This window comes from Rhopilema esculentum, chromosome 3 (assembly GCF_057945365.1).
Source record: "Rhopilema esculentum isolate cy_ngs chromosome 3, ASM5794536v1, whole genome shotgun sequence".
Lineage (NCBI taxonomy): Eukaryota > Metazoa > Cnidaria > Scyphozoa > Rhizostomeae > Rhizostomatidae > Rhopilema > Rhopilema esculentum.
In genome coordinates this window covers 3,629,110-3,648,732 of record NC_142817.1, presented here as the reverse complement: position 1 = coordinate 3,648,732, position 19,623 = coordinate 3,629,110, and the positions used below count along the sequence as shown (strand labels likewise).

General features: G+C 37.3%; 2 protein-coding genes across 3 annotated transcripts in view; both read right to left on the bottom strand.

Moving 5' to 3' along the window:
• LOC135692644 (uncharacterized) overlaps nucleotides 1-19,354 on the bottom strand; it is a 38,899-nt gene extending 19,545 nt beyond the window's left edge. The window contains exons 1-9 of the mRNA XM_065210844.2: nucleotides 18,134-19,354; nucleotides 17,194-17,281; nucleotides 16,705-16,799; nucleotides 15,758-15,834; nucleotides 14,434-14,488; nucleotides 13,486-13,647; nucleotides 12,561-12,719; nucleotides 1,482-1,886; nucleotides 876-944 (exon numbers count right to left, since the gene is read on the bottom strand). Coding sequence (XP_065066916.2) covers nucleotides 876-944; nucleotides 1,482-1,886; nucleotides 12,561-12,719; nucleotides 13,486-13,647; nucleotides 14,434-14,488; nucleotides 15,758-15,834; nucleotides 16,705-16,799; nucleotides 17,194-17,281; nucleotides 18,134-18,187 — 1,164 coding nt within the window. The 5' untranslated portion in view covers nucleotides 18,188-19,354. The remainder of the gene's footprint in view (nucleotides 1-875; nucleotides 945-1,481; nucleotides 1,887-12,560; nucleotides 12,720-13,485; nucleotides 13,648-14,433; nucleotides 14,489-15,757; nucleotides 15,835-16,704; nucleotides 16,800-17,193; nucleotides 17,282-18,133) is intronic.
• LOC135683750 (transposable element P transposase) lies at nucleotides 3,774-10,469 on the bottom strand. Of its 2 annotated transcripts, none has more exons than XM_065199099.2 (2): nucleotides 8,646-10,469; nucleotides 3,774-8,255 (listed from the first exon to the last, which is right to left on the bottom strand). In XM_065199099.2, exon 2 carries the CDS (start codon nucleotides 7,333-7,335, stop codon nucleotides 5,851-5,853), a length of 1,485 nt encoding a protein of 494 aa, XP_065055171.2. In that variant the 5' UTR covers nucleotides 7,336-8,255; nucleotides 8,646-10,469; the 3' UTR covers nucleotides 3,774-5,850. The 2 variants fall into 2 exon arrangements, with proteins under 2 accessions (XP_065055171.2, XP_088968695.1); XM_089112569.1 differs by having other exon boundaries at nucleotides 7,251-8,255.
• Nucleotides 19,355-19,623: the final 269 nt, after the last annotated feature.

Below are 19,623 nucleotides of genomic sequence, written 5' to 3'. Positions count from 1 at the left end.
ATTGTAACACTTTTAACAGGCTCTTGTAATAGTCTGTAACTGGCCGTAATTTGCCTTATGTTCTTTATAAATAAGGACTGTTTCTCTTTAAAATCTATATTGGGAAAGTCTTATTGACGAAGAACTATACTAGTTATTAAACACAAACAAGGCATGAGAATCAACAAATATGACAAAGTTACTCCCCGTCGTAGGGAGGTTCTTGTGACTGGGTACATACCGTAAGTCCTGGAAAAAGCCCCTGGGGGCTTATTCGAGGGATGCGAGCTTAATGTATATAGCAGCACCCAAAATATCATCAGGGTGAATTTTTTCCCTCTATTTGAGGCTGGTCAGTATTCTTCAAAATGCAGATATATTGGGAGAAACAAAATTTTCGCGGCAATACCACAGCCTATTTGGGCTTATTCGAAAGTAGGGACTTGTTTCACAAAAGTTATTCTAAGTTGGGGGCGTTTTCGAGAGGAGGGCTCTTTCTAGGGGGGGGGAGGGGGCTTGTTCGAGGACTTACGGTATAAAAAGCTTTGATAACGGTACAAAAAGCTTTGGAAGATATTTTGGGACAAATTGCCTGTCCACTGTTTAGAGGTTCAACTATTATTACCTGAGTTGTTGTGATGCTTGTTTCGTTAAGATCAAAGATCAACAATAGCGTAGGCAGGGTGTTCAGATTGGAAGGGGGGGGGGCAAAGGCAATTTGAGCAAAGAAAATTTGGGGTCCATAATCTTTTGGGGTGCAAAATCAAAGAGATGATTTGCCATTTGGGGGTGGGGGCGTCCGCCCCCTCATTCATCCCCCTCACAACGGCACTGAAAATAAAATACCTAAATCCAACTACCCCTTCGAATACAACTACAAATCCTTAATGGCTAACCTCCTTTTTCTCGAAGTTTACTGGCTCGCTTCTTTGCAGAACAAAGTAAAGGTCCCTCAGCAAACACCTCTGAAAAAACAAATCGAAAGGTGATTACTGTGATTACTAGATTACACAAAATTTTTATAGGGATAACTGTTGTTAGAATTTTTATGGGGATATCTGCAGCTCGAATCATAAGGGGGATAGCCGAAGTTCAAACTTTTTTGGGGATATCTGCAGCTCGAATAACTATGGGGATAGCCGGAGTTCAAATAATTATGGGAGTATCTGGAGCTCAAATCATCATGGGGATAACAGGAGTTCGAATTTCATGAGGATTTCTGTTCTGATCCAAACAACATAAAATGGGACATTATACCCATAGAACCAAATAATGAAGTTCAACTTTACAAAGCGTGCAAATAATTTTTTTACGGAATCGAAATCGCCGACCACTCGAAAGATGCTTGCTTTTATTCACTAGCTTACGAAGCTGAAAGTAAAACAAAAAAGACAAAGAATAATATAGAAAATAACCAGCTGTGCGCAGTTGTCGCGTTTTTCTATGCTTCTTTCTCATGCAAGAGAAATGGTATGAAAGATATTGCAAAGAGGACTACTCACAGGATCCCAGTCCATTACAGAGCCTTCTTCCCGTTTAGCCGATAAAAGGTCTTCCGGGTCTGATTCATAAGAGTCAGCTCTATCATTCAGAGACATTTTCTTCTCCATAGTCACTGAAATTCCGCCAGTGGCTTCACTTTCAAGGGAACCTTTTTCTTCCTGCTTCAATTCTGATTCGGGATTTGCTGAAGCAAGCGGTGGTTTAATATCACTTGCCTCCTCCTTTTCTAGTTTTTCAGCCAGATCTGTTATGGTAGAGGTAATAGGCCCGTCTCCAGTGCCTACCTCTGGTTTTTGTATTGTAGTGCTTTCAATGGTTTGCAATTCGTCCTTAGGCATTAAATCTGCACTTTCGTCTCCTTTGTTTTCTTTCGCATTCGATGAGCCAGTTTCAGAATCTTTAATCTTCAGAAAAAGAAAGGCTTTCTAATGGAAATATCACTTACACCACGGAAAAGAGTTTCACTTGCAAGCAGAGAGAAATAAAATTAGAATTATAAAACAATTTAGAATCATTCTAGGCCAGCAAGAGGTACTGTGTGGCAATATTTTAGGGTGGGCAAAAATTTTATTTTTCTACTAAACAGCAGAAAAAGGCATTAAATAACACTTGATTTCTCGAATTCCCCAAACAGGACAGGCACCTGCCCGCCCATACCAGGCACCTGGGAACCAGAGCCTCATTGATTGAAAACGTTCACAAGTCCCTGTTCTGCCTAAACGTGTTGTCATTACCCATGTCCTTACCTGAAATATCTTCGACATCTATCTCCTGTAACATTGACTTCTAAATCGCCTTGAATTTTTGGATAGCTTGGGGCGATTAACCAATGCAAATAAAGATAGAAAAAAAATTGGTTTTCTATACGAACCTCAATTAAAGAACAAAATACAAGACATAAACTCAAAGAGACTGAGCTGCCTGGATTGAAAAATCAGAGATGATATTTTGTGGTAAGCATACCAAATTATGAATATAGATTGGCGGCGCCATCCACTAAGCTCTGGGGGGGGGGGGGCCAACCAAAAAAATTTTAGCCACGCCCTTTTAACAACCAGAAAATGCCCTTTTACAAACAGAAAACGCCAATTTTATCCGAAGAGAACGCCTATGACTAACTTTTGATGAATGTACAATGGCGGCGCCAGCCACTAAGCTCTGGGGGGGGGGGGGCAAACCAAAAAAATTTAAGCCACGCCCTTTTAACAACCAGAAAATGCCCTTTTACAAACAGAAAACGCCAATTTTATCCGAAGAGAACGCCTATGACTAACTTTTGATGAATGTACAATGGCGGCGCCAGCCACTAAGCTCTGGGGGGGGGGGGCAAACCAAAAAAATTTAAGCCACGCCCTTTTAACAACCAGAAAATGCCCTTTTACAAACAGAAAACGCCAATTTTATCCGAAGAGAACGCCTATGACTAACTTTTGATGAATGTACAATGGCGGCGCCAGCCACTAAGCTCTGGGGGGGGGGGGGGAGCTCTATGGCAAACCAAAAAAATTTAAGCCACGCCCTTTTAACAACCAGAAAATGCCCTTTTACAAACAGAAAACGCCAATTTTATCCGAAGAGAACGCCTATGACTAACTTTTGTTTGAAAATTGGCAGTTTGAAAATCATAGGATTACATCACAAAAAGTACGGTGTCAAAATATCACCCCTCCCCCAACATTTTCTAATCGAATTTAGACGAACTACAAAATCGATTCTCCTGAGAACTGGGGGGGGGGACGTGTCCCCCCCGTGGCGCCGCTACTGGATATGTATTTTTGTTCCGGTCTTTGCATGAAGCTTGTTTACATTTGTCTAGAGTTGTGTTGCAATTCATACTGTTTTCAAGGCGCATAAAAATAATCGAGAAATTTATAACGAAATCTGATAACTAAAACTAACAACTTAAAGAAACTGACTACCAATTCTGTTCTATGTTATTTTGCACAAATAGGTGACCTTTATCGCGGATCAAAATCACAATTGTCGCAGTAAACTGTATTGATCTTTCTTGCCACCGGAAATTAGATCAAAGATTGGAATACCCTCAAACATAAATATTTGACGGAGGATGCGCGTAAACAAAATGCATTTTTAAACTCGTGCTTTTCCATGTTCTTCCTATTAGATATCGTGTCCTCATTTTCAACGCAAGAGTTTAAAATATCTCACCAGCTGCCTATCCCTAAAGGTAGAAGCATGAAATAAGTATTATTGAAAAACATCAAACGACAACTATAACAGCAGCGATGTAATAAACCAACTTTACATTGTATATTTATTACCTGACCAATTGCACAAGGCAGTTTTCTGTGTCCTCAGCCTCGAACAGTCATTCATCTTTCCATAGTCAATAGAATAGTGACTGGTCTGGAAGCCTATTGTTATACGCTTTTGTTTGCGCGTGGATGTTGATTCACTCTGAGATTGGTGGTCACGTGCCGAAGAGAGTGCAAACAATTTCGAACATGGCGGACGCAAACACCCCGGTTGCTAGCAATAATTTACACTTCGAAGAAACACTAGAGCTTGCTCTCGACATTTTGATAGATGACGAAGATTTTGGATCTGTATATGATGAAGAAGTGCTTTCGGTGGTGAAAGAGGTGAGTGAAAGTTGTAAGGACACGTTTTTCTTTTCCATGTTTGTTTTATTAGAATACTTCAATGACCAACTCGGCAAGATTTTGTTGTAATGAAAACTTTCATTTTAGAAGCATAAAATGTGTGTTTAAAGTTTTAAAACAGTGTTGTTTCTTTAGATTTCGCATGACGGCTCACTAACTTGTGAAAATTGCAGCAAGAAATACAAGACCGAAGCGGGCCTAAGAAGGCACATAAAATCGAAACACGTATCCCACAAGCAGACCAGACAATTCAGTGGTGAAGACATCGTTAAGTTGGTCAATGAAGCCAAGAATGAACTTGCAACTGATAAATGCTATCCAGTTGAACTTTGCAATGCTATTAAAATGTTTGTGTTTGACAAAGAAAGTGAAAACCTAAGAACGGAATTGTTGAAACATTGCAGCAGACTTTGGAAAAATTCAGATGCTGAGAAATTTTATTCTGAGTATTATGGTTCAGTTGTGATGAATGCTGAAAAGTTTTTCCCAAATTTACCCTTTCCTGGGTGCACACTGGTTGCAACTAAACTAGCAGACAAGATTGTCTCCCATTTCAAGACACCAGCAAAGCAAATAGCAGTCCCAAAGAAAATCACTGAACAGGAGATGTTCAGTTTACAATATCTGGCAGGATATGTTGTGCATTCTGTTGTTAAGAAACTGCACCAAGTCTCAAACGGCCAAAAATCAAAAAGCTCTATAGCTATGTTAACATTTTTGAATTCATTGAGACTGGAAGATATTTCAGCTCAACAGCAAATACAATGCCAAACAAGAGGAGGTTTATGGGGAGTGAACAATGATTGTGTTAGGTTTTTCAGCTATGTAGAAGAAGAGTTCGGCAAGGCAACAGAATCTGGACACATCACCAAGATCAACTGCAACAAGCTGACAGAAATCTTAGTTGAGAGAGTTGATGTGGTCAGTTCTTTCAGTGCCATGGAGGAAGGATCCCTGTGTGAAATGGACAAAGAGACAAAGAAGAATCTCCTTGAAAAACTTATTCAGCTGTACTTGCGAGTTAGGGCATTTTCATTTGCAAAAACCAACACACAACTTCATTGCAAAAAATCCAAAGCATTACGTAAATCTTTGAAATTACAGGGGTTGTAATAACTTCTAATCCAATATAATTTAATAACTTTTAATGCACTCCACTTTACATACATCCAATTAGAAAAAAATAGATCTCCAAAGGGCAATCATCAAATTATGATTTTTGTCAAAACATGTGATCCCTTGCACAGTTTTAAAGCACCAAAACATAATTGCAATGGCAGCCTTTGTCACTTGTGCAGTTTAAATACTTGGCGAAAGAGAATTTTAGTTACCTAATATGCCAAAAACTATTCAGTTGAAATAAGCCTAAATGTAGCTCCTTGAAGGAAATTTGCCAATGCTGTTACTGCAAAGTGTTTTGCAGGAAAATATATTGGTGTATCAAGATGCTTAAATGTTCAATGTTTTATATGTTACTTAGAATATTAATGTTATCTTATAATTCTCTTGGAGCCAAGTTTCATGTTGCAATGATAGGGGCAGGTCAAAGCAGAGAGAATTTTGAAATTATAACATTTTAAAATCGAATTGTTTCAGAAAATCTGATGATATGTGGTTTTTCAGAGCAATTCCCAACAAAATCTTTTAACAGTAAAAACTACATTATCTATTACTGGTGTATGTTAAACAAGACTAGTTGCATTTAACTGTGGTTTTGTTTTTTTGTTAATTTAAGTGTCATCATCTAGCTGGACTTACGTTTTCTTTTAGCTAATTTTGTTTCATCTACAATTGACCATGAGACTTGTCTTTTTTGGATATGTCCTCCTCTTGTGTTTCCTTTAACAGGTACAATTGACCTTTGTATTCTGATGGTGTTATCATTGTAACCCAACATTCGCATATCAGGATTGTCACTACGACGACCCAGAGAGCGTTGTCTACTGAAATATTCTTCAACAACATCTTGGTTAAAGCGGCTGCTGAGAACAAAATTCATTCCACTGGTTAAAAGGAACCTAGTGGCTTCAATGACTGAATACACAGTGATCTGCAAGCCTTCATATGTTTGCCAAGACAGAAACATTTTGTCCCTTGCGCTTCCACTGAAATTGCCATCTCTGGACATGGTGCTTGCTTTCCAATCTGACAAGTATTTCAAAAATACATTTTCAAGCCAGTGAAACCGCTCATCATTTAAACTGGTGTAAGGCTGTAGGAACTCCTTCCGCTTAAATTGACCTTCCTTAGTGCTTCGGACATTGAGTGCATCAAAGAACATGTCCATCATTTTGCAAAATTCTGCCGTCCCATGTGTGTCACTGTCATAAAATTGTTTAAGTGTGTTTGCTGTAGTTGCACTCAAAACTTGTGCAGCTAATGACACATTCATTACCCCAAAGGAGGTTAGCTGTGTGTGTGAACTTAACAACTTTGGACAAAGCTTCAAACCTTTGTCCATATCATCATTTACCAACTGGCATATGTGTTGCCAAAGAAGGTACTTTCCATTGTTCCACATGTAACGTGTAGATTTTCCTGTGCCAGAATGATACAGGCAGTTACGGGCGGTCTTGAGGAGGTGTGGGGCATCAGCAAAAAACCATAGAAATCGTTTGGGTGCAAAAATATTGATGGATCGATAAACCACTGGTTTCCCAGGGGTTTGGTCCATAGTGGCATGCATGCGGAAAAATTTTCTGTTTGGAGAAGCTCCATCTGATACTGAGGCAATTACTGGTAGCTTGCAGGCTAATTCCAAAACAGAAACAGCTTTCCAGAAAATAGGCATGAGCTGGTATGAGACTACACCACTTGTAGCAAAATATGCCAGGTTGTATTTGAGGTCAGATGCAAGGCCTCTGACATAAAATACCAAGGCATGAGTAGCTAGGTTATCTTGCTTCTCAACTGTGGCAAAATTGATCTCTGGATCACCAAGGTCCACATAACCAATCAGTTTTCCAGTATGTTTATCAAATACTAACTTTGACTGCACTTTCATTTCATCAAAACCCAGAACCACATACCTTTGAACCCCTTCAAGATTACGTGTTATTCTGGTAAGCTCGTCTATCACACTAGGATTGAATCCTGCTGTAGGAGTAATTGCATTCCTATAGTCTCGCAAAGTCCTCCTACTTGGCAAGGTCAGCACATTTGAATCCCTCAATTCATCATAGGCTGATGCTGATTTTGCTGCCAAGGACAGACAAAATCTTATTATCATTGGGTGATAGCGAATAGCATTGCTCTTACACTTGAAAGCTTCTTGTTGCTGCTCCTAAAAAAGCTTCATAAATGGTGAAAGCTTTGTCCCAGCATCTGACATAATAAGCTTCACATCTTGGTCCAATTCAGAATCAATTGACAAACTGTTTGATTCTATTGACAGCCTCATTTCATCAATTTGTTTTTGCAATTGACTGCATTTAAGTCTATGTTGCTGAAGGGTTAATTTGAGACGGCTTGGGTGAGTGATGGATACCGGAGCTTTAGCCTTTGCAGGGATACACAACTTAGTTGTTTTTTTGTCCAATACTTTGGTAAGCTTCCTTTCAACTGTTGAACATATCTTGCATTGGTCTGAAGATTCATTCAGAATGAAGCAATCTTTTGGCCTGTTGTATATGACTGTGTTCACTGGAATGTTGAATTTTTCTTGCAAACTGACTTTGTAAGGAATAGCATGAACCTGTAACTCGCTTGAAGGTTTTGCAATGCCTCCACATATCTTATGCTGCTCAATCTTTCGAATCAGCTCTGAGACAGTAATATTTTTTAGATTTTGGTCAGATTCAGTGTAAATTGGATGACTTTGTGGCAGCAGCCAACCATAGATGAATAATGTGTATGTCAAATTGTTGCCAATTACCAATTCAAATTTTGGAATCATACATTCTTCTTCAAAGAGCTTTAGTCTCAGCTGGTTACTCACTGACTCTTGTTGCCAAGCTGGAATCTTAAGTTTAGCAGCCCTTTTTACTACTTCTTCCAAACTCTGGTACAAATCAGTTTTTGCCTGTTCCACCACTCGGTCTTGAACTACACTCGTGTGTTTTCTTTCTTTGATGGGCTTTGATGGGTGGGACTTCTCTGGCAAGTTCTCTGTGGGTATAGCACCAAACCGGAGCACTTTCCTGCCAGTGTCTAATGGATTAAAAAGAATTTAACTTATTTTTTAGCCTACAAATAATGTGTTTTCTGTTTACATGAATTAAATACAGCAGAATCTAGCAAGTCTTTAGGAGATCAAATCCCACAATATAAGAGAATTACAAATGGTCATAAAAACCATCAAAATCTTCTTAAAAACCTTTTTGGGAAACAGAAAGACTTTCTCTTGAAAAAATTAAATAACTAAGCTTATCGTTACGTCGTATATATGGATAACTTACAAATTTTTTCAGTGGAAAATGATTTGAAAAATTAAATTGCTACGATCTAGTTTGGCCTTAGCAAAGCAGACGGGTTGTGCGTTGGTTTTTTGTCTAAGTAGAAGCGCCACACCAGACTTATTCTTAGTCACACCAGACTTACTTGTGAACTCAATATCCTCCAGTTTGTAGTGCCTCTCGCATGTCCATACATTTCCTGATGCCATCAACTGTTTGAAGTTGGAATCTTCTTCGCGGTACTTGGTTAATACATCAAACACAGCCTTCCTCCACAAAACATATCGCTCACTTGATCGCGTGCTGACTTGAAAAATCCCTAAACCACTATACTTTGCTGTCCTGCTGGCACCACATTGTGGAAAAGCACAATTCGCTCCCGGCATATCTTCGATTTTATGAAATATTAATTCATCACTCCCTTCTCGTCTCGATCAATTTCAAAAATGTGTACGCTGTTTCACTACGCGTTGCTATGTGCCCTGTGCGTTGCCTTGCACCCACATCGGCACGTGACCTGTGCGTTTTTGAACAATAAGATAATACAATAGGCTTCCAGACCAGTCACTATTCTATTGACTATGATCTTTCCGAAGCCTCATAAAGAACAAAACACTTCCTATTACACGGAATCTCCTTCGGCAACAGAGGGGGAATCACCGCGAACAGGAAACTAACTATGGCCTTTCCAAAGTTGTTGCAAAATATTTTGGAGCAAAGCAGGATTGGTGCCCAAAAATAAATTTTGAATAGCTTTTTCTTACTACGAGTATACTACATTTGATTTTCTTGCTTTTCTTCAAGTAGGCTCATGGCAATTCTATTGTCATTCTAAATTACAACACCTTGCCAGTATGTATCTAACCACAATGGGTCACTGTGACAAGCAGAATAATTTTAGGGCGAAGTTACAACATCAGCCAGCTGTTAATAGCAAAATCCAATATGGCCATACGAGGGGAGGGGAGGGGAGGGGAGGGGAGGGGAGGGGAGGGCCAGGGCCAGGGCCAGGGCCAGGGTCAGGATCAGGGCCAGGGTTATGGGCAGATCTAGGGCTAGGGGCAGGTCTAGGGTTAGTGGCCGGTCTAGAAGCAGAGTCAGGCGTGGGGGCAAGGGTAGAGGCAGGGTCAAGGGTAGGAACAGTTGCGGCTACCAAGAGCTGGTAAAAAAATAAAAACTAAAAGCCAGTCAGGCTAAAAGATCGCTAATACTTAGGCAATGCTTTATAATCACAAAAATCCATCAATTCCATTTTTTGTTGATCATAGTTCACTATGAATACAACTTTTGGAAAAATTAGGAAAAAGAACTATGTGTGACACACGAAGTTTCCATCAGAGGTGCAGCTAGAGACCCCCTTTTAAATTGACAGGAGTTCCTCTTTGATTCCATTTCAAGAAAAAGTGGGCGACATGTTGCAGAAAGAAGCCGCTGGAAATGTGCATTCTTAAGGAGTTTTTATGATTTATAAAGATCTTCTACGTTATAACAAATTTAAACTGAGAATTAGAGAAACGTTGACATTGAGTTTATGGGCTTTTAAGTTTGATTAACTAAGGTTACGATTTTATAATTCTTTAATTCTTAAATACGATTTATAACTAAAAACATCAATTCTGTAACTTAACGTTAAGTGTATGGAGAAAATTAAGTTTATGGCTTTCTAAAATTTGTGAATTATTTTAAAAATTAAAGAGAATATTTTAAATGCTGATTTTATCAAAATTTATAATTTGAAAAATGCAATTTTATCCACGTATAAAAAGATATTAGAAATTAAATGATCTTATTTTAGATTAAAAATTCTACTACTATTTCGGAAAATTCTAACATTTTTTTTATCTAAGTTTTAGGTATTTATCTACGATAATTTGTATAAATATTCATTATCTAATATTGTGTTGAAGAATCTTTGTAGTGTGACTTTTGACCATATCATTAGCGGCAACGCTCGGCTATGCTTTTTCAAAGATCTTCCTAAAAATCGAAACATCCAAAATATTAAAGGATAGCTTAGACGAGAGCACGAGGAACTGTTATATTAAAAACAATCTTAAATATGAAAGCAAACGAAAAGTCATTTAATGTGACCATATGTTTGAAATTAAAGAGCACAATAATTTGGTTATACAAGCAGAAAATTTGCCTTTCTTCTTTACAAAGTGGATTCAACAGAAGAGTAATTTCTTCGGTACAAAACAAAGGATATAACATAGCGTGTTCACAAATGATTCTTCCCAGTTTTTACAAGATAGCATCTGCTACCTTTATCACACAAAGAGTCCCTTTTATAAATGGTCCATGCCAAACAGGCAGTCTTCAATTCATATCCCATTTTATATTGATCGAAATTAGCTAATTCTTGATAAAGTTTGAACATCAAAAAGATACATTCTAAATAAGGTAGCTCCCTCTTTCTTGGCCAGTGCATGTGATCCCTTCTGCATTTTCTGGTTCAACCAGGGGTGAAATGGGAATTACAATAAGGAGAGGGATGCTAATACTCAATTTTACCTAAAAATTTCCGGAATGTTTTACTGAGTTTTGTGCTTTTAGAGGAACCCCCTGTCCTCAGCCACTTCAGTCCTGGGTGCAAAGCTAATATAGGAATTTTTCTAAACATTTTCAGAAAAAATTCAAAGTTTTAAGATAAATCTTTCCATCTCCGATTAACTCGCAATCTTTACAACTCAAGGGTAAAATTAGTCATTTGATTCATTAAAAAGTTATTGGAGAGCATGTCGTTTAGGACAATGATGTTTCTCGCAAATTTGAATGAAACATTTTTGCTTTATCCACTAACGCCCTATTTACATTTTACGTTTAGACCTAGATGGAGCAACAGGGGTGAAATAAATGATGACACAAAATTACAAAAGACGTGCTTGCCAATAGAAGCGATGAGATGTCAAGCGGATGCTGTGCAAACTATCAAAAAACTGTTACCTAATAAAACCAAAAAAATGAATACAATCGAAGTGTCGAATAAATGTAACCTCAAACATGCAGAGTGATATAGTTTTTTGGGTTTATTAAATCACAGAGAAGTCTTGTTGTGTCCTGGCTTAACATACCTCAGAATTATCAAATTTCAAAAGCTTGTTTTTATAATAAGTTTTACTAGTTCAGAGGATAGGAGATAAGAAAGATCAAATTGAGGTCCCAAAGCTTCAGTTACACATGAAAAACTTTCACGTAATGAAAAAAATTTGCCACCTGGTAAATCTGCCTGTTCTAGTGTCTAGCAACACTTGAAACAAGTTATCGTAATTTTAGAATTTCTTCTTCGAAAGATTAGGTCAATATAAAGAAGGGGGAACCTAACTATATTTAATTGCAAAAATACAAGAAACGTTGCCGTATAATTTTGCAGGAGGAAATAAGAAAGGAATAATGATGGAAAGGTTATACATTGATACAAAAATTTGGAAGAAAAAATGAAGAAAATAGAGAGAAAAAAAATAATAAGAAGTAAGAAATAATGACAGGAAAGGAACAAACATCGTATTATTGATTGGCCATTTGTGCTCAGAATCGAGTTTGGCGAAATTATAAACATGTCGGCTGGCATTCTACCTCAGATGCTATTTTGTTCCAACATTTGAAGGAAAAATTCTTCTTAACAGGGGGCAGGGTGAGGGGGGGCATGGCCTCCCCACCATTTCAAATCAGCTCAAATCATTTATATAGATAAGTGTGTAGATCATAAATACAAGATCATAACTGAGTAAAATAGAGCTAGCAACATGCTTGCCACAATAGGGGCTAGAGGGGGTAAAAAGGAACTTCCTTCACATTGATGGCCCCTCCAGTTTAGGATCAGTGGCGCAGGCCCTCTTTAAAGTCTACAAACACATATTTTGATAATTAATGGGTTACTTGTTACGTTGTAAGATTCTATGTTACGTTGGTAAATTTCGAGTCAAACCAGGTGATACATTGCGCCATAGACCTTGTTGTACAATGTGACTCAGGCCGTGTGGTACAATGTGTCTTGAATCAAGGTCTCTCAAATTCCGTGGCTCATTACGAAAGAACTCACATATCTAAGTCTACTTACAGCTGACTTCCAGTTGAATTCTTCATCCCCAGGTGGCTCCCAGTCATCCGAGAAGCCATCGTCATCATTATCTTCGAGCAAGCGAGCTTTAACAAGCTGTATCAAAGTTGCTTTGCTGTCATCTGGGTTGTAATTGAGACCATTGTAAAATAGCAGTGACTGGAATAAAGGAATACAAAATGCTCCCTTATTGAAAGATAAGAAACACTAAATGTTCAGATAGAAAGAACAGAAAAAAGAAGACGGAGGCAGTCCAGTCTGCTATTGCAACAACGTTTGGAAGTTATAGAGGCAAGGGGAGGTTGGTCACACCCCAAAGTTAATGAGACAGTCAGAATGCAGTAGAATTAAAGTACAGGAGAGTCTGCCCTAGATCCTGATAGACAGTAGATTCTAGTCTTCATACTAACGCTTTTTTAGAAAACCAAGTATGTTGCCATTAAAAGTTGGTGCCAGTTGACGTCACTTACCTTGAATAAATTTGTTATTTGCACTCCTGATTACAGTACAGCTAAATTTACAAGAAATGGCTCAAAGACCTAAGTATCGACCCCTTCGGAAAGGAACTGATATTTTTCAAGTGCACTTCCTCAACAAAGTAACACGAGGTTGGTCTTAAACAATCAACAGAAACTAAAGTTTCTTCTGCCGTCAATCGGCCAATCAATCAGCGTGATGCTACTCAGGCTGGACAAGAACTATTTGGCCACTAAAATTAAAGCCGTATATTTTGCTAGTTACAAGATACGTTTCTTCTACTGTTTAACCAATAATCCTTATTATTGAACTAAAGAATCATCAAATCTATGCTAACAGAAAACATTATATAATGCAAATGAATACAAAATCGTTGCGTTAGCGTTTGTTAGAAAAAATTCAGTAAGAAACAAAACAGGTTGCATAATGCATTCAAACAAGAGCTAACCTGCAATTCTGAAACGCTTAGGCTGTTAATGTCTTCAACTGCCTCTATGTTTCCATCTTGACTCGAATCCATTGAAGAGCTGCTTGCACTTTTTGAATTAGTTTTGGACAGATATTTATCTCCCTCAAATGGTCGTCCTTCACATTTGACCAGCTCGGCTTTCTGAGGAAATAAAAAAAATTATTTAGCCTAACAATATTGACGCCACGGAAAATATGCCGCCTGTTTGCTAAATGCGTGCAATCGCACGTGCACGCATCTGCACACGAATGGGGTAGCTAATTATTCCAATAAACAGCACGTATAGAACTACTGATGAACGCATATTACATAGAAAGATAGCAAACTTTATAAGCAAGAATATTCAAAGAGAACTTTAATGCAAGCTACTTTAATAACATCGTTATTCATATTTAGGTTCCTGAAAGCCAAACGACTCTAGGCCTTTAAGTCAGGTTTCAGTACTTTTCAGTACTTTCCATCTTCTCGCGTAAAAATGCAAATACGCAAAGAACATACCCAGAAAAAACAATAATTTGAACAAAGAGCATCTCAAAGAGTTGGAACAATATGGATTAACAGTGCAAAGCTTCTTTTAAGTAAGGACAAGAACAGCCTCCAAAAGTTACAAAGGCACGTTATTGAATAGTATAAAAGAGTTTGGGGGGGGGGAATATAGTACTTTCCTGGTTATATTCATTTAATTATAGTGATGTGGGCCATTTGCAATGATGGTTCATCCGCATTTTGTTTTGCTTACAAAACAGACTGCAGATTATATTTGCCTAAGATTAAGCAATAACTGATCATGCTAAAAACCTATTCATTCTTAAAAAGTGCACAATCGTTTTTAGAGGAGGAGAGTGCAACCTTATCATAAAATTCCAAACAAAACACTATACTTTTGTGTCATCAAATAATTGCTGATGTAGCAAGATAAGTACAAACCTTCATATAACATCTCGTTAGTCTTTCACGCATTTCAGTAAGTCTTTTCTTTGCACTAACATAAAGAAAAAGAGAAATTTTTTCATTAAATTGTAAATGAAAAAACTTCAATACAATAGCAATTCAGTCACATCAAATCCCATTATGTAGATTTTCTGCTAATAAATTCATCACTCAAAAACTAACACAACACATATCAAATTCCTGGAAACCAAACAAAAGTTATTAAGTAACATTTAACCATGCACAGGAGAAAGATGATAACACTTGAAAACAAACTGTGATTAGCATCTAAATCAGTGTTAGAAATAAGACAGTGAATTTTCATATCAATCAAAACAGCAACAATACTTTAAGCTACAAACAACAATAAGCTACAATAATCAGCATTAACAAATTGATTAATAATTTGTACAATATTGTAATCATGGGCAGGAAGAGGTAGCTTATTCACATGTGGTAGTGGAGTGGAGGGTGGGAATTACAAACTCTTGCATGTTTGTTTATTTAAGCTCGTGTATGTCTGCAAGTGAATGTAGGAGAAACCTTTAGGTAAAGCGCTAGTGAAAAAACCCTTATATGGCAAAAACCCTTATATGGATGCTAAACCCAAATGCACATGTATGCTGATAGGCTTAGAAGACTATGCATCATACCCTGACTTACTCTCACTAATAGAGGTATGACAAATACTTCACACCGTACTGTGAAGTATTTGTCTTAGTCAGGTAGAGATCACCACGTGTTGATTGCCTTGTGGCGTGACAATGAATAGATGCATTAGGAAAAAAGAACCATTCACCCTATACCCAACACTTCCTGATTTTGACTAACATTTAAAACTAAATGTGCACATTAATGCAATTTACAGAACATCACATGCATAAATGTTAGAGTTTGTGTTGTTTCTTTAGTGTTATATAATTTTACAGAACAAAATAATGTATTCACATGCATTTGTAAAATATGCTTCAAAACCATTGAATGAAATGTAAACTCTAGAACTGTTAGATCCCTCTTAGTCATCTTGGTACAGCTTAAGGTTATCTTTGGTTATAGGTCTGAAGAAGTTAACACTACCAGCAACTGACTTTTTTAAAAAAACACTTTTTAAAGTCTGGTGAAATTTCCCTAAATCAGGAAGACAATTTGAGATATGAATTCATTACATCAAAGAAAATTGTTTTAATCTGGAGCAAAATGGCTCAATCAGTGTACATGGCGCATAAGTTTCTACAGCAAGAGAGTTAGCTATATATGAACTTATTGGGGATTGCTGTAACATAGCTAAAATTAATTGATGATTTATAAAGATAATGCTTACCCTTGAATGTCTTCCCGTTTGAGTGCTTGCTCAATCTTAATTTGCTGCTCAAAGACAATTATGACCATGTCGAGATCCTGTTACATGATATTAAGGACATGTTTAGATAAAAACTTAAAACATCATCTTCATATTTGGTAATGTTTTATTAATTCCAACAAAATATTTGGAATTTCTAAAAAATAATATTTTAACTTTAATGGGTTAATTTAAAGGGAGACCAAGGTAATGTCAGTGTGGAAATTTTTTTTTGTTCCTATTTGCAAGCCATACGATGAAGGGAACAGGCGTAGCAGATGCAAAATGTTCAGTGGGCTTAGTGTTGTTCTTGCCTAAACATTACTGCTACATTGATATAGTATTACAGGAATGGATCCTTAAAATGAAAGCTTTTAAATCTTGCTTGAAAAGGAGTGGGGGTTCTTTAGCATAAGAAAATTAAAGATAGCAGAAATTTAAGGCAAATTCTGCATTGTGCTTTAATAGTTTCTCAGTCAAGTAGTTGCATCTTAACTCTGTTTTTGTAGATTGCATTTTCAATACTTCAATAAATAACTTTCTATCAAGAATTTTGGTAGTCTCATCAGAAACCTCCTCAAATAACCTTCTTAGGGCAAAAAAACGCCTTCACTTGCATCTAAGAAAAATCTTTTATTACACTTCTCATGCAATCAAAAGCATAGGAGTTAGGAGGGCTGCAGCCCCCTGATGAGAGAACATTTATCACACTTCACAGTACACAGCCCATATGTTTCCGACTGGTACCACCCCTGTCAGGCAGGATTCATACTAACCCCCTCAAACTTGCATCAACTGTAGACGCCCATGCTGGCAATCCCCATGCTAAGAATCATTTGAAGTTCAAGAAAGCTTAACATTATATGGTTGGCATAATATCTACCTAAAAAAAGTTTAAATAAAGTAGAGATGATCATAAAAATTCTTACCACAATTTTCATCTTCCTTATTTTTAGGGCAAAAGTATCTTCATTGCAGTCAAGCAGTGCATTTAAATCTTCACTGTTTGAGGGCTCGTCTTGATCTGGAAAAATAATATGATGCTTCAAGAAAGGGTGTTATTTGCATAGAATGGTAAGGCTCTATACATAAGTGAAAGCTCAGTTAAGAAGGGTATATGGAGAGGCATACAAAGGTTAATGTCAAAGGTAAGCAGATATTCAAAATGTAAATTTTAAATGATTGTGCACATTCACAGAAAAACATGTACAAAGAATAGAAACTGATGCTTTATAAACATTTTATAAAAAATGAAAAATGAAAAAGAATGAAAAAAACCTTGTAATTTGACATTGCAAATAGAAAACACACAGAAGTCAGTCAGAATTGAATATCTTTTTCCACGTTGAAAGAATATACTAATGCAAAATCTGATGCAAACTCTGAAAAAAGTTAGGTTTTTAACTAATTGCTGATACCTGATTTTTCCTGATTTGTGTTCTTGTTTGGTTCAGATAATTTTACATCAATATCATTTGAAATCCCCTGCAATGCTTGTTGAATTTTCTGTAGTAACAATTTGTCATAATATTAAGCTCTGCCTAGAATGGACTGTAAAAATAATGATAAGCTACTAGAGGCAAGGATCCAGGAACACAGGATGATGGGGCTGAATGGGGCTGAATGGGGCTGAATGGGGCTGATTGGGGCTGAATGGGGCTGAGGGGGGCTGAGGGGGGTTGAGGGGGGCTGAGGGGGACTGAGCATGAACCAGGCAAAGTTCCGGGCAGGGGTTCTTTGCCATTGCAATGACTATGGATTATTCCTTGGACAGTTAACAAATCTTATTTCATTTTAGAGGCTTTTTTAATCTTCTGATAGACAGGAGCCACGGTAAACAGGGACTAGGGGCCATCCCCTGCATATATCGATACGAAATGCTATTAAAAATCAACAACCAAACATTTGCGACTCTATGTCACCCAAACATTGCAGTTCAAGCCGGCTTGTGTGATAACTAAATAATCTTTCTTCGACATGCCCCGTAATAATAACATGCTATTCAAATAGAATTCTTCTACATGTCCCATAACAATAACACTCTATTCACATACAATTCATGAATTCAATAACTTTGTTTTTCTTCGGGTATTGTGGCTGGCTAATCAACGCGTCGAGAAATGGAGTCAATAGCATTGACTGACAACAACAATGCCTATTAATGAATTGGAAATGTTTGGTGTATGTTTAAACCACAGCGAAAAAACCGGTTGGGTAAACTTGTCGCCAGCATGGGTTTAACTCGATTGTTGTGCATGATTTCGTTTGCGATTGATAAAACAAAATATTAATTCCAAGCCTACCTCATGCCGGTATACCCCTAAGACAGACTGACAAAATACCAAAACGAAAACAAACCTCAAACTCTCTTTCACAAGTTCCGATTGAGAACGTCCTATCTTCAAGCTCCATCTCGAAATCTGTGCTTCAAATGAACTTCCTACTTCAACCAAGGTTAACCGAGCATCCAGCAATGTAATTGTGGATCCTTTGAAAACTAAAAGAATGCTAACACTGGTCAGAAGCCTCGGTTTCACTCAAAATTTACTTCCCGGATTCATGATTGACTGCCCACATCACATGTGACATGTTGTCGGCTACTGCTCGCTTTCCTATGTTACCAATTTTACGTTATAATCAGATTTGATGTCCCGAGAAGATATGATGTGGGTTGAATATGTTATTTACAAAAAAACTAGTTTTCTGTCTATGTTCTGACGTTTTTTACTCTGAAGAGTGTCAGACGAAAGCTTCAGTATACTAAAATATTTGTTTTTCTCAAACCCATATTTATGATATTTACAATGAGCAAAAACCATGCATTGTAAAATTGGCATGCCTTGTTGGAGGCTTATTCGAGGTTAGGGTTTTTTAAATGTTTTCACTTCAAGGTTCAGGGCATGCTGGGGGTTAGGTTTAAATAGATTCAGAACAAATGTTCCAACAGATGAAAACTTCCGTCTTTGGTAGAGCAGATATTAAAGCCCCTATACCTTTCTTTGCGGGGACGAGTAACGAATGGATGTCACTGAATTACTTGACCCGCATGTAGGTCCTTGAATCCCTAAAGAGCAGGCTGCAGACGTCTTGGAATTTGAGAACCCGTAATACTGAATGCAAAACACTCGGACCCTAAGACGCACAACAGGGGCAAGGAAAAAGCATAGTTTGTTCTTCTGGAGTAACTGAAAAGCATCATTTGTGGATTTGTTCTTCTTCTTAATGTAAGCTAAAGCTGATTTATTGAAACAATTTTGTGCTTCTGAATGAGAGCGGATTTAGGCAACTTTGTTTAGGTAAGGCTGGTGTATGTTACATCCAAAATGAAGCAATTTATAAGCTAAGGAATTTTTCAGCCATAAAGCAGTCTTTGTGTGAAACTTTGTGCGATTTTTTGGAGTTTACATAAGAGGTAGGAAACATAAAAAAGTTTTGCAGAAAAGGGCTAACTTATAATAGATTTATGCGTTCAGTGTCTTGAAATTTCATTGGATTCAAGTTGTAAGGGAACATGTTAGCAGTAAATTTTCTTTCCAATGATATGATACAATGAAATTGATTAGGGGCTATGATCGTTTGAGATTTCATGCACTTTAAGAAAATTCAAACACGAGTGAAAGTTCTTTGTTTCCGAAAATCATTTTGATGCAAACCTTCTAAAAAAGGTAAGAGCAAATAATAAGCATGGTCAAATTTGAAAAAAAATTTCTTCGATTCAAGGAAAAAAAATCCCATGAAAGAATTAACAAATTCTAGTACAAAATTTCATTGAAAAATATTAACAGCAAATTTATATGCATCAAAACTTTACCTTAAATTTTTCTAAACGGTTCACAAAACTGGCGAAA

Excerpts from the sequence above, each read along its gene's own strand:
- LOC135683750 (XM_065199099.2), bottom strand. The coding sequence starts at position 7,335 with ATGATAATAAGATTTTGTCTGTCCTTGGCAGCAAAATCAGCATCAGCC.